The sequence below is a fragment of the Alexandromys fortis genome, unplaced genomic scaffold (assembly GCF_014885135.2).
Source record: "Alexandromys fortis isolate MF-2015 unplaced genomic scaffold, M_Fortis_MF-2015_v1.1 scaffold_282, whole genome shotgun sequence".
Taxonomy (NCBI): domain Eukaryota; kingdom Metazoa; phylum Chordata; class Mammalia; order Rodentia; family Cricetidae; genus Alexandromys; species Alexandromys fortis.
In genome coordinates, this window is record NW_026068199.1 from 376,650 (window position 1) to 392,521 (window position 15,872).

Genomic DNA, 15,872 nt, shown 5'->3' on the forward strand with positions numbered 1-15,872 from the left:
TGATTACAATTGGACTAGGCACCAATATATAGCAGAATATTATTAGACATCATTACATTGACAACTTTTTTATTCAGTCACATTTAGCTCTATCTAAATGTGGTATCTGAGCCATCTAGACAACTCCTTCAAACTCTGCACCACACTTACACAAGCACATCCCATAGGCAAGGACAGTGTGTAGACTGAAGGTTATATGGATGGGTTGGTGTACCAATCATTCCACTGGAAGTATGGCATGGTCACAGAAGATGGTCAGATCAGGCTGTGTATTTGCTCTGTCTGATTCTTAGTTGGGGTCATCCTTGTAGAGTTCTGCTGTTTTCGCTCCCACTAGGTTACTAACTTTCACAAATGCCCCCTCTTTCTAGTCATATCCTTGAGTATTCTCCACTTCATCAGTGAATCCCCTATGATACCCATGCTCCCAATTTACTCAGGAGATCTTGTCCTTATCTCCTTCCCATGAAGATTATATCTATGTATATCTCGATTAAGGTCCTCTTTGTTGTCTAAATTCTCTGGGGTTATATTACTGGGTCTTGAGGAAGGTTGTTTCTTAATTATCTGAGAAATTGCCACACTGACATCCAAAGGGGAGGTCTTTCATATGTTTAATTATTTTTCATTGGTTTTCTTTAAGAGATTTGCTGATGTCTTCCAATTTTTTGTTTGTCTTTTCCTCCTTTTCTTTGGGGGAATTTATCATTTTCTCTTTAAGAGTTTTAAACATTCACCTGAAGTTATTTTTTAGGTAATTTTCTTCTGCTTCATCTATATTTGGTTTTACATGTCTTGCTGTTGTAGGGTCTTTAGGTTTTACTGGTGTCATGTTGCTCTTTGTTTTGTTGCATGTGTTCTTACCATTTCTTCCTATATTTTCATCTAATAAGTGTGGTTGGTGCTGTCTATGATTCTGTTGATTAATCTCCTAGGTGCCAGTGAATCCAAGGCTCAGATGGTTGTTCCTTGTAGTACAGTCAGTGCCATGGTTCTAGTTACCCCTTTGGTCACTCTGTGTTCCTGGAGGTCACTCATTGATCCCAGGCTTTGCACCACTTCCTTGGAGTTTGCTGTCTCAGGCTTGATCTAACCTAAGTTGTTAGCTCAGACCTGTTTCTGTAAATATCCCTAGTATGGATCCATTCCTGCAAAGGTCCATGGCTTGTGGTTGGTCTTGTAAAGGACTCTGGCTCTGGTCTACTCCCTTGGAGTTCCCAGGTTCGGTTGCACCCAGACCTGCAGAGGACCTGGCTCAGGCTTACTCCCCCAGAGGTTCCAGACTCACTCTTGGACCAGCAAATGTTTCTGGTTCCTGCCTATTCCCTTTGATGTTCCAGACCAAAGCCTGGACCCACAGAGGCCCTGGCTCAAGCCTACTCCCATTGAGGACCCAGACTCATGCATGGACCCACAGAGAACTCTGGTTTCTACCTATTCTTTCAGAGGTCCCAGATTCATGCCCAGACTGGCAGAAGTCCTGGCCCAGGCCTAGTTTCTTGGAAGTCTTAGACTCATACCTAGACCCACAGGGGTCCTGGCTTAGGTCTACTCCCTTGAAGGTCCCAGATTCACCAGATGACCCTCAGCAGTCTTTGGGTCTGGCTCACTTGCTCAGCAGTTGCTTACCTGTCTCTCAGTATTTCTTCAGTGTATGTTACTATACGCACCTTTTCACTTCTGATTTTGTTTATCTGTATATTCTCTCTCTGCTATCAGTTAGTTTTGATAAGGTTTGTCTACCTTGTTCATTTTCTCAAATAATAAACTTTTTTGCTTTGTTGATTCTTTGTATAATTTTCTTTGTTTCTATTTTATTCATTTCAGCCCTAAGTTTGATTATTTCCTGTCCTCAACTCCTTTTAGGTGTATTTGCTTCTTTTTGTTCTAGAGCTTTCAGATTTGCTGTTAATTCACTAGTGTGAGATTTCTCCAAAAGAAGTCACTTAGTATTAGGAGTTTTTGTCTTAGCATTACTTCCATTATGTGTCATAATGAAATATTTTGAATATTTTCATTGAATTCTAGGAAGTCTTTAATGTCTTTATTTCTTTCTTGACCCATTTGTAATTCAGTTAAGAGTTGTTCAGTTTCTATAATGTAGGTGTTCTGTACTTTGTGCTGTTGTTCAACTCCAACTTTAATGTGTGGTGATCTGAAAAGATACAGGGGGTTATTTCACTTTTTATATCTAATGAGATTTGCTTTGTTGTTGAGTATGTAGTCTCTTATGCTCATGGATTGGTAGGATGAGGATAATAAGAGAGTGATTTTATTAAAATGACTCACAGATTCAACGAAATCTTCATCCAGGTATCAACACAATTCTTTACAGACCTTGAAAGAACAACACTTAGTTTCACAGGGATAAACATAAACCTAGGGAATCTAAAACAATCCTGTACAATAAAAGAATTTCTGTAGATACCATCACCCCTAATTTTAAACCATACAGTGAAAAAAAATCACATGGTATTTTCATTAAAGCAGACTGGTTGATCAGTGTAAAGGAACAAAAAATTTCAGATATATATTCACATACCTATGGACACCAGATTTTCAGCAAATAATCAAAATACGCATTGTGGGTATAAAAGCATCTCCAACAAATTGTGCTGTTCTAACTGGATGCTGGCATGTAGAATCATCCAACTAAATGTATGCCTATCAAATTGTACAAAATTCAAGTCCAAAAGGATCAAAGGCCTCAACATAAATCCCGATATACAGAAACTGATAGAAGAGAAAGTTGGAAATAGTCTTGAATGCATTGGTCCAGGACACAGCTTGCTGAATAGAACCCCAATAGCTCAGACACTAAGATCAACAATTAACAAATGGGACTTCATGAAATTGAAAAGCTTCTGTAAGGAAAAAAAATGACTGCAAATAGGATAAAACAACAGTCTATAAAACAGTAAAATTTCTTCAGGATCCCATATCTGACAGAGAGGTAATTTTGAAAATATATAGAGAAATCAAGAAATTATACATCAAAAATCAAATAATCTAACTAAAAATAGTACACAGATCTAAACAAAATTCTCAAAAATTAATTATGAAAAATCACAAATAGTAGAGAAACTCTTTAAGAATCTCATGCTCTACCGACTGAGCTAGCCGGGCGTCTAAGAGAAACCCTTTAAAAATGTTCAATATACTTAGCAATCAGGGAAATGCAAAGCAAAACAACTCCGATATTCCATCTTATACCTGTCTGAGGGGCTATGATGAAAAGCAAAAGTGACAGCTTATGCTGGAGAGGATGTGAAGCAAGGTGAATACTTCTCCATTGCTAGGGGTGGCACAGACTTGTCAAGCCATTTTGCAAATTAATATACAGGATTCTCAAAAATTTTTGAACCAATCTACCTCAAGACACAGATATACCACTCCTGAGCAGATATCCAAATGATGCTCAATCATAGCATAAGGACATTTGCACAACTGTGATCATACTAAGTTGCTTTGTAGTAGTAAGAAGCTGGGAGCAACATAGATATCCCTCAAGTAAAGAGTGGATAAAGAAAATGTGTTACATTTACACAGTGAAGTATTACTCACCTGTAAAAAACATAACATCATGAAATTTGCAGGCAAATGAATGGAAATTTAAAAAATTATCCTGAGTGAGGTAACCCAGACACAGGAAAACAAACATAGTATGAACTCACTTATAAGTGGATATCACCTATGAAGTAAAGGGTAATCATGTTGCAATCTAAAACTCAGAGATTCTAAGTAACAAGGAGTGATCAAGGTGGGGGGCACATAAATTTCTCTGAGAGATGGAAATAGAAGAGATTTCACAGGTGTACCAGGGGCAGGTGGGAATGGGAACAGGAAAGATTTTGTAAGGAATGGAGAGAAAGAGTACTGGCAGAGGTTAGAGAAATGTGGGGATATTTGTGTGGTAAAGTAGAAATGTACTCCCAGGAATCCATGAGGGTGACCATTGGAAAGTCTCCTAGTAGTGGAGCATCTGGAATTTAAACCAGATGTTTCATGTAACCAGAATGGTGACTTACAAACATAACCAGATCATCACCAGAGATACTTGAACTAGCAACTGATGCGAGCAGAAACAGACCCACAAAAATATACCATTAGGTAGAGGTCTAGAAAGTGAGCAGAAGAGACTAAGAAGAATTTCATGAGCCAGAGGGGTGACAACACTTAATAAAATGGCTCAAAGAATCAACTTAACAGGGCCCCCAGAGAATTACAGAGACTGAACCAACAATCAGAGAGCCAGTATGGGTCTAACCTATGTACTCTGCAAATATGTTTCAGTCATGTAGCTGGAGACTACTGTGGGACTACTAATAGTGGGGAGAGGTGCTGTTTCTGATTATTTTGCCTGCCTTGGGGAACCTTTCATCCTACTGGGTTGCCTTGTTCAGCTTTAATAAGAAGGAATGTGCTTCATTATATTATAACTTGATACACCCTGTTTAGTTGATATCACAGGTCTTTGTGTTGTATCAGCTCAGAACAAAGTTGGCTTCCCTTCACCTATCCTATGTAGCACAGTTCCATGGCACTGCCTGCTTCTCAGTGCAACCAGGACTTATGGAATCTTCAGGTATGTAACCATGCAGTTTCAGTCATGGCATCTGGTAGACACTACTTATGTCCAAATAGGCAACACCCTAACTTCTTTGTATCTAAGAACAGAATCAAAATATTCAGGTCATGAACTTGGGACCTAGGACCTCAAATGAACCAACAGATACTCTAGTTTTCAAGGTTCATACACAAACCAATTTTTATATCTAAGTGCCACATGAAGCTGATTGTCTCTCAAGAGGTGCCCATGTCCTTTTCTCTCTGAACTCAGATGTCGCTTGGCATACTTCCTACAAAGATTTTCTTATTCTGGAAATAGTGGGTGATCTTTAGGGATGATCATTCAGAAAGGTATTCACAATTCATTGAGGTGGAGGCCAATGGGTTTGTATTCAGAAATGCCCATTGGAACAAGGTCATTGGAACCAGGAAAATTTCAGAAGAATGTTGTTTGGAGCACATATATTTGCACTAGAGAAACTAAGACTATTATAACTGCAAGGGGGTCTTTTCAAGGATAGAATGCATTACTGATTTTCCACCCAGCAGGCTAGAAATGGAGGTGGCTAATAACCTGGTGATTTATTCTAACTTTTGTCCAGGCCATATCAAGCTCCCACAAACAGGATGAATGTGGCTAAGGGCCTAGGTGACCTTTGCATTATCTGTGTATCCAGGACCTTCCACAAGATCCCACAACAAAGACCACTGGTGACTAATAGCTCAAGTGACTCTGTGCTACGTGTATGACTAAAACTATACCAAGTCCTTCCCTAGACGCAAATACAATGCATGATAGAATCTATCTTCTTGAAAAAGGTGACTTACACTTTGATTTCAGTTTCAATATGAAAATGCCACCTTCTGAATAGAGGATTATACTGAACCAGAGGGTTTTTTAACCCCCAAATTGTACTTAAAATGTTTACAGTGAGGCACCATCCTGGTCTAAAAAAGCTAGTTCCAGGACAGGCTCCAAAGCTACAGAGAAACCCTGATTCAAACTAAAAACTGCTTAGAGTAAACAGCTTAGCCTCAGGCTCTGGAGATGTGAAAGAGCACTTGTCAGCTAAGCTATGATGAGCAGGACTTCCTTCTTTCCCCATGCCAATAGCTCCTCTGCTGAACATAGCAGTTTCAGGGACCCACACAGAATAGCAACATGTTTTGAGTATGCTGCGGTGGAAATGAAGAAAAAAAAAGAGTACATACCAGCTTTACTCTCTACTGTCCCCACTCCCAAGAATGTTAGTACAGGTCACTCTCAGTGTAGCCACATCCCACAGTATCGCTTGTGGAATAAGTGCCTCAATCTGTTAATCAGGAATCCTTGTGGACAGCTTCCTTATACAGAATAGTGAAGTAGTTTACCACCCCTCACCACGAGTAAGACCCAGAATTTTAGTTCAACGGTATCAGAGAGAATTCTCTGTGATGCTGGGCGGTGGTGGCGCATGCCTTTAATCCCAACACTCGGGGAGGCTGGAGAGATGGCTCAGAGGTTAAGAGCATTGCCTGCTCTTCCAAAGGTCTTGAGTTCAATTCCCAGCAACCACATGGTGGCTCACAACCATCTGTAATGAGGTCTGGTGCCCTCTTCTGGCCTGCAGGAATACACACAGACAGAATATTGTATACATAATAAATAAATAAATAAATAAATAAATAAATAAGCAAACAAATAAATAAATAAATCCCAACACTCGGGAGGCAGAGGCAGGCGGATCTCTGTGAGTTCGAGGCCAGCCTGGTCTACAAGAGCTAGTTCTGGGACAGGCACCAAAGCTACAGAGAAACCCTGTCTCGAAAAAAAAAAAAAAAAAAAAAAAAACAATTCTCTGTGAGTTCTATGACCTCAGCCTTCAGAGTGAGGTGAGAGTCATGGGTGCCTCTTTCCTCCTGTTCTGGAAGTCTGCCCTACTTAAATGAGGAGGATTTTATGTATGTGACCTCTAAATGATCTTTATTACTGACATTTGGAAATTCTGGATCGACATGGCCTCCTGAGATCACTTGGGCCTGCATACTCAGTGCGTTTGGAGATGGGTAGCTGCCCGTTCACTACAGCGACTCTGAGCATGACTGGCTGAAAAGTCTCCAGGAAACCAATCTGCTGCCACTCTGAAACTCTTGGTTATGCTGTTTATTGTTGCTTTTTTGAATTTTCCCTTTTAAAAATTCCCCACAAACAATAATTCCAAACTATGTATATTCATTTGTTTTTAGATTATATGTATTTCAGTAGAAAGTATTCCTGCCATCAATATTTTTCAAACGTATATACACTTAATTGCATAAACATATAGAGGTTCATCGCTAATTCCACATATTATGTATGAATGTGTTCTTAGAATTGCAAACCTTACCTGCTTCAATAAATCAAGGTAAAATATTTTATACATGTTTATTATTTACTAATTACCATAGGCATACACTATAATGCATTAGAACAAGTGTGTGTGTATGTGTGTGTGCTGTAAGTGTAACTCCATGTCTCTGTGATGTGCACAGTGGGTATTTTACTTAAGGAGATGGAGAATAAATTGTGACACATTTTGAAACTAGCTGTGGTAAATGCAAGCAAGAATGTCCCAGAACGTCATGCCTTTGTGCTTCTGACATTCAGGTGCTCCTGGGAGGACGCCATTCCTCCTCTATTCTAGATCCGCAGCTGGTGAATCAAGGAAAGTCATGTCTAGGAGAATCATCTTCCATCATCCTGTATCCGAGGCTGAGCAACAAGAAAGGAGGCTCTGTTATTTATGAACTCAGAGAACATTCTCTCACCCTGAGTTCTCAGATCTAAGATAGCAACATTCAAAAAAATCCAGACATAAACTCTGAACTCACATGGCATCATGGATTTGAAAAACACATCAAGAAGACTGGAGCAAGTTGTATTGCAGCAGAAAAGGGGGTTGTTTTGGGTTTTGTGAAGTTACATGATGATAAAAATATATATTCACATGTTAGAAATTAAGTGACTAAGACTGTACAACCCAGGAGGAAGTCTCGGACCTCTTAATTACTTCACATGCCCTACTTCTATCTTGTTTCTTTGAGCATCTGACAACTTGAGTCTGTCAGAAGCCAAGAGAAGTGATAAGGAGAATCTTACATTTTGGGCTAGACAAAGAGAGTCAATTGCCCTGGGTTGAGATCCAGTATCTTTAGGTGACTTTGATCTGTTTTAACATTTTTGGCACAACACCTGCCTCCGAACCCCAGAAGGACACAGTGGAGAATCTCACCAAGTTAGTTGTAGCTGGTTTATTTTTTTGTGGTCCTCAGTGTTGAAATAGGAGCAGCGGGGCTGCGTCCCCGGCACCCGGCCGCCCACATGGCTAGCTTATGCCCCAAAATAATTACACGGAAACTGTATTTTTTTAAACACTGCCTGGCCCGTTATCTGTAGCCTCTTATTGGCAAGCTCTTACATATTGTTCTAACCCATTTCTAATATTTCGTGTAGCCCACGAGGTGGCTTACCAGGGAGGATCTTAACCTGCGTCTGTCTGGAGTGGGAGAACCATGGCGACTCCCTGACTCAGCTTCTTTTTCCCAAAATTCTCTTCTGTTTACTCCACCCACCTAATGTTCTAACCAATAAAATGAGCCAAGGCAGTTTCTTTATTATAATTAACCAATGTCCTTCCTCCATCAAGCAGTGTTGCTTGGTTTTGGTGGAATTCTTTTTCTATCTCTTTTTTATTGTTTTTATTGAGCTATATATTTTTCTTTGCTTCCCTCCATACCTCCCCAACTTCTACTTTCTCCCATGATCCCCATGTATCCAATTTACTCAGGAGATCTTGTCTTTTTCTACTTCCCATGTAGATTAGAACCATATATGTCTCTCTTAGGGTCCCTTTATTGTCTAGGTTCTCTAAGGTTGTGAATTGTAGGCTTGTTTTTCTTTGCTTTATGTCTAAAAGTCACTTATAAGTGAGTACATATTATATTTGTCTTTCTGTGTCTGGGTTACTTCACTCAATATGATCTTTTCTAGACTGAACCATTTGACTGCAAGTTGGCTGATTTCTTACTGCTGTTCTGTTTGGATGTTGTGTCCAGTGTTAAAGTGACGGGAAGGATCTGTTTTATCTTGTTGTTTTGTGTCTCTCTCTGAATTTGTAGCAGTAAATGCTTTACATGAGAGTTTACAGCTTAAAATTTTAAATTTCAATGCATTTTTTATTTTTCTTGTATGAGTATTTTTCCTTCCTGTATGTATACATACCATGCCTATCCTTTGTGTGTGGTGTTCAGAAGAGAACACTGGATTGTCTAGGACTAGAGTTACTCATGGTTGAGAAGCACAATGTGGATGCTAAGACCTGATCTTGGTCTTAACCACTCTTAACCACTTAATGCTCTTAGCCACTGATGTATCTCAACAACCCTGAACAATACTTATAATGTTTTACTTGATGTTTGACTGATCTTTTTCTCATTATTAGGAAGCAATCTTTTACTTCTGGTTTAACAAATGCACTACCATAAATTCTCACTGAAATTGAAGTCTTTGTCTCATATCACTTTTTTAATGGAAATATCAACTCTATTTTTCTTCCTTACTTTTAGGAATGAGTTTTTCAATAATTTTGTATAACACGTTTTGATTTATGCCTCTCAAATTTACTGTTCTTCCTTAAACACCAGGCTTTATGTTATCTCTCCTCCCACTCGGTGCAAATATTGTTGCCCTTAGATTCTACAGCATCCTACCAGTGACCTCACCTTTAAAGAGACCTCACTCACCTTCTCACAGTAGGTATCATATGCCAATAGCTCTTCATTTATTTGTAGGATGTCTTATCCATTGCCCATACCCATTTTGGATTTGGTCTGTATTGAGATCATATGAAGTTTGTAAATGTTATCCCGACCATTTGGGGCTTCCATCAACATACAGAAAATAGTTTTCTTGTAGTCATCAAGTACCTCTAGGTCTTACAAGTATTTTAGTATCCCCTTCTATAATGATCCGATACTAGGAATACTTAACATGAGGAACGTTCCATAACCCATCATAATTTCAAAGGATTGGCTAAGAAAGAATAGATATCTTGCTTGTCACATGGAGAATGAGATAGAGGTTACTGTTTCCCCTTGCTTTCCCAAGCACAAAAAGCATCATTGATTGCCTTTTTATCAATTTCATTATCAATAATCACCATCTTGTATGTCCCTGCATATCTGTCCTTTTCCATATCAAAAAGTGAGAGGTAGAATTGGGGGAAGAAAAATGATCAGTTGTTAGAGTATTTGTCTGATGTCCTCAAAGGACTGGGTTTGATCCCCTAGCATTGCAAAAATCTGATGTAGTGGCTCAAGTCTGTGATGTCAGCACTCATTATTTGGAGGTATAAATATCAGGAGTTTAAATGATCAGCCCTTAAGCAGTGAGTTTGAGGCCATTCAGGGCTATTTCAGCACTATATAATAAAAGAAAGGAGCCCAATCTTGACTTGCCCTGTAGTCAGACTAATGATTATCTTAAATATCACCATAGAACCTACATCCAGCAACTGATGGAAACAGAGGCAGAGACCCGCAGCAGAGCACTGGACTGAGCTCCCAAAGTCCAGCTGAAGAGTGGAAGGAATGAGAATATGAGCAAATAGGTCAAGACCATGATGTGTTCACCCACTGAGTTTACCTGATACTCTCATTAATGAGCTCACTAACTCTAGTCGGACTGGGAAGGAACAAGCATGGGACCAAACAAGTCCCTTTGAATGGGGTTGACAGTTGCATGGCTGAGGCAGACTGAGGAGCCACTAGCAGTTACACTAGGATTTATCCCTACTGCATATACTGGCTTTTGGGGGATCCTAGTCTCGTTGGATGTATACCTTGTTCAGCCTAGATATAGTAGGGAGGGCCTCAGACCTTCCACAAAGCAATGTTCTTTACTCTTTCTGAGGATTAGATGGGGGTGGGGTAGGAGGGTGTGTGGAGGGAATGGGAGAAGGGGAGGGAGTGGGAACTTGGATTGGTAATTTAAAAAAAAAATAGATTTTTTTAAAAGGTAAAAAAGCAGGGAGTAGTTGAGATGTAGTGTTTCCTTTATGGAATTAGTATTAGAAAGAACTATACTGTAAATCCTTCAAGGGTAGCATAGGTGTCAGTTGATTCTACAAATGAGACTATGGTCAAATTTATTATCAATGACTGAGCAGCTGACACTATTTTCCAAGACATGGTTGCCTAATCTCACTGTATACAGTCTGTGGAAGAGTTTATCAAAGAGTTGATATACATCCTCTTCACTGAGAATTAAAACTTGGAACAAAAATATTAAAGGCCTGAATCATATCCCACAAAAAAAGAAAAAAGAAAGAATGAGTTTCCTGGGGGGGTGTGGTGAACATGAACATTAAGTTCTTTAGGATTATATGGTGAACAACTACATTTTAAGCATGTATTTATCTTCAAAGAATTATTTAAAATGTATTTCAGTATAAAGCTTCCACACTGGGAATATATTTATCACATGCTTTTCATTATATTCATGAATAAGGGGACTTTTCTATTATAGCCTCTGCAACTTATGCACCCCTGTGACTTGTCTTGCATAGTCTATAACATGCCTGTGGCCTCTCTTACCCTGGTGTTATGGCCATGCATTTTGCCTGACCTGAGAATAAGTGATGGAACATGTTCTGTGAACTAGTAGGATCTGCCCTCAGTGCTATGAGGTCACTCACATCAGCCTCCTCACTGGGGTCATTCTAAGGGAATAGGTGCTGCCACATCCTGGTAAGATAAGCTTCATGTAAAGAACATAACCCCAGATAACTGAGAGTCACAGATAATACCTCATCAGTTTTCTCTAATGCAGATTGCTCAGATGTACAGAAAACAAAAGCATCATATTAGCTGGCAGAAATGAACCCTCCTAGTTTCTGGGTCAGGTTTATTCTCCTCCAGGCTTGCTCAGTGGCACCTCATCCTTGCTACTCCACATTCATCATAGTTCCTGACCACACAGTATGATGTAGTTTGTATTATTAAATGAAAGTCGGTATTTGTCCAGCTGAGGATGACTCCCGTTGCTCTCCAGGAAAGGCTCATGTTGGGAAGTACACAATTGTCTATCCTGAATCAACCTCAGTTTGAGAAGAATTTAAATGGCTTGATCAAATGTGGGCTGTATGTTTGCGTGATTTGCTTGACAGCAACACTCAATCTGGGGTTTTATTGGCTTGCACAGTGATTGGGTTTCTGTCCTTCTCTAAATGGGTATGAGGTTCAGATAAATTGTTTCCTCGTCTATTTGAAGGAATGCATTCCCCTTTATTTCTGTGAAAGAAACGAGAGAGAGAGAGAGAGAGAGAGAGAGAGAGAGAGAGAGAGAGAGAAAGGGAGAGAAAGGGAGAGAAAAAGAGAGAGATTTTTATGATTTATATTCTTTTTTTATTTTTCACCTTTTATCAATGTTTTATTGTTAAAAACAGGTGAGTCCACTTTTTTGTACACCATTGCACTTCAATAATTATACAGAACACAAGTACATGCATCTACAGTTAGTACCGTATGAGAACCCAGTCAGGTTATAAAATCTATCATCAATCATTAAACCAATGTGGAAAATACAGTGTCAAACCAAAAGTATAACTAGAGTTGCATAGAATATCACCATGCTATTAACATTTCAGGGTCATTGAAAACAAAAGGGAAATTATAAAAGTTGCCTTGATCGAATGTACAAGAATAAGGTTCAACACATCAGTGCAAAAGATTTCAGAATTTACATGATTTGACAAAAGAAAAATAGTCACTTAGAAAGCAATCATACATATATACTGCAATTCATTATACCCATCCAATGGACTGTTCCAGGTTCTTAAAAGTTATAGGGTAAGCCCTTAGAGTGACACCCTCACCTTTATTACCAGAACTGCAGCTTCCTCATCTGACAGACAATAAGGAATGAATATCAGCAGCTTAAAAATGAAACAGGCGTTTACTTTATTTTGGATTTTTCCCACCCCAAAAATATAAATATATATATATTTATATACTGTATATATCTGTAGGTTTTGCTGTACTTTACAAAATGATCACTAGATGGCAGCAGTGCATTTTAGAGCTTTGCCAATTTAACAGCTGCATAAGTAAAAAATGGCGCATGCATGATCCTCAGAGGACCTTTCCACTTCTATTTAAATATTTTAACAAAGGGAGGGAAAGCAACATTCACAGCACATCAAGCCCAAAATAGTTTACACCTTCTACACTGAAGCATTGTTTAAAATGTACCTGGCTAGGTCACCCTTATAGGAGAGGCTAAATAAGGCATGCTTTTAGACGGTCATTGTGGTGTTGCTCACTTGAAAGGGAGAGACCAAAGAGGTCCAAGCAGAAAATTTAGCAGGTCATGTTGCCACCGTTTTCAGAAACCTAAAGAGATTATAAGTAGTGCTTAATTCGTGTCTCTGGCGCAAGTTTTTATCTTTGTGATTGTTGGTAAAATTGGTTTTCATTGGCCCGGCTGGTTCATCATCATCAGGAACCTCATATGGCCTCTTCCTCTTCTCATACACAACAATGATCACCACAAGGATGATGATTTCAGCCAGAATTCCCAAGAAAGGCCAAAGTGGGGCAAGGTGGCTCCGTACCCTGAGGACGGTGAAAACTGAGGCAGAGCCAATGGAGTTGGTGGCATTACATTCATACTCGCCGGGATCTTCTGTGATCTGGAGATTCATAATATTCAATTCAGTGTAATTCTCCTTGTTGATGATGAAGAAGCTACCAGAGCTATTGTAAATGTCCAGGAACACACAATTCTCCGTCTTGCGCCATATCCATTCTGGGTGGGGGTAGCCAACTTGACTTGCAGTACATCGTGGCATCTTGCCCTTCATTTTTATTTTCACTCCGTTTATGGCCAGTGATGTCAGGAGCAGCTTTCACTTCAATGGTGGCATTGGCTTTAAGAGTGCTGACAAAATGATACACACAGTGGTATTCGCCTGAATCCTCAGCTCTTGGCTTATTGATCCTGTATTCCATGTTGCTGACATTCTTACATGTGGCAGTGAGTTCTGCTCCATTTTTTGTCCAGTAGCTGTGCATAAGGGTGTGAGAGCTGGAGGTGAGGTTACACTGCAGGGTAACAGGAAGGAGGGTTTCTCGAATAATGACCTCTTCACTGGTGACAATTCTTGGCTCTCATAGCTCACAATCAATATTCACTTCTAGCGGCCTGCCTGGAATTCTTTCTGCCTTGATGTTCTTAGTTCCATCAGGAATTAATTTTCTTTGTGACTACGCCTCGAAGACTAGCTGAGCTGTTTCTGAGAATATGAACATTATGACCCGTTCTGAGCAGCGCCTGGCCCTGGGAGGAGCGAGCCAGAGACCAGCAAGAGTGAGAGGGCCAGGGCGCTGGGGAGCGAAGAGCCCGACACCCTCCCTAGCCAGAGAGCTCAGAGAATGGACCAGGGAAGGGAGGGGAGGGAGGGGGCGGGCGGGCGAGCGCTCAAGGGAGTGAGCGAGGAAGGCTGTTCCATCCTTCCCCATCCTCCTACCACCTCAGCGCCTCATGATTTATATTCTTAAACCAACCTTAATTTCTGGAACAGACATGTTTCTCTTGTTTCTCATTCCTCTTACATGTCAGAGTATATTTGCCTCCTAATATTAAGTTTCATAGTTTTGACCTACTGTGGACAATAAGAAACTGTCTATCCTGTACCATAACTGATTGAGCAGGAACATATTATCTCCCGAAGACAGCAGTGTCCCTGGCTACATTGGCAGAGAAGAACCTATTGACAGTCAGTTGTTTGAGAGAAAATAGGGGTAGGTGAACAGTTTTCTCCCTTGTTCAAGTTGAAAACTCACTAATACCTACCTCTGAGGATCAAGGTGCCTGCGTTTCTTCTCATGTGCTCAGTTGCTCTTCAAATTCTCTCCCTGCAGGAATTGTGATAATCATCTTTTATAATCCCCCATTTATGCCTGTGATAATATATGCCTCAGACTAGATGTATTGAACTCATTCCCATGTTAGATTTTTTTAGCAGCTCAGTGGAGGAAAAGAACAGTTTGTGCCATAATTTTTTTTTCTGTCCACATGAGAACGGCTCAAAGGACCCTGGAGTAGTCATCACAAGAGAGCTTAGTCGAGAGCTGTTATGCAGGGAAATTGGGGAGGTTAGTTTCTCCATCTTTAAACAGAGATAATCTAATAATTGAGATGAAAAAAAGAAACTGGAGGACCAGTCTCTCAAGAGGACACAAGATATCCTTTCTGTATCACTGGTGATATTTCCTTAATAATCTTGTTGGGAATATGGTCCAGTGAGTTAATTCTTGATTTACTCTTAGTTCTCCCATTCCTGCCTCTGACACAGGGACACAGGAAAAACTCAGTGCTACTCAGTTACATTCTGTGTTAGAGTTGCTGTTGCTGTGATAAAACACAATGACTAAAGTAACATGATGGGAAATGGTGCATGTGCCTAACACTTCCACAGCACTGTTCATCATGAAGGTAACCAGGACATGCACTCAAACATGGCAGGAACCTGAAGGCAGGAGCTTATGTAAATGGGTCTTGCTCAAATCCTTCTCTATAAAATCTCTTCTCTACAAAATGGATAACTGTGTGCCTCCAGAGTTACCTGATATCGGAATATCATGATTTCTATCCAGGGAATCACAGTGCATGTCTAAAGCAAAATGATGGGTTTGGGGGGGGGCCATATTTCCTGCTATAAATCAGAGGCTGAGTCTTTGGAAATTCCTCAACTCCCATTCCCTATCCTTTTCTTTCCCTTAGTTTCCTTTTTCTAGTGTTTATGTGAAATCGCCTCCCACATTTGTAGTTTGAAACCCTGTTCAAAGCGAGGAGAGATGCCTGTGTGGATAACAGCATTGGTTGTTCTTCCAGAGGACACTGGTTAATATTTCAAGCATGCACTGGATGTCTCACAACAATCCACTGAATTTCCAGTGGAGCAGATGCCCACTTCTGTCTTTCTTGGATAACAAGCATGAATAGAGTACACAGACACACATGCAGAGAAAGCACCAATATACACCAAGTAAACTAAACTAATATCAATTATCAAAAAGCAATCAAGAACAACTCTTATGGATGTTTCCAGATGCTTCCAAATTAGTTGATTCAAGAATCAGTGAAGTTCCCAACTAAGATGACCTAGCACAGCTGGCCTCTGACTTCCTTTCTCATATTCTCCCTCCTTCTGCTCTTCATTTGGACCTTCGGAGCTCAGTCCAGTGCTCCAATGTGGGTCTATGTCTCTATTTCCATTCATCAC

General features: G+C 40.0%; 1 protein-coding gene across 1 annotated transcript; it reads right to left on the minus strand.

The window, feature by feature from the left end:
- Positions 1 to 12,003: 12,003 nt before the first annotated feature.
- On the minus strand, positions 12,004 to 14,474 carry LOC126493083 (neuroplastin-like). The gene is given in 4 exon segments (XM_050129873.1): positions 12,004 to 13,412; positions 13,414 to 13,755; positions 13,905 to 14,011; positions 14,441 to 14,474. Coding segments are annotated over 4 exon segments (942 nt in total). The 3' UTR covers positions 12,004 to 12,953.
- Between the last annotated feature and the right edge of the window lie 1,398 nt (positions 14,475 to 15,872).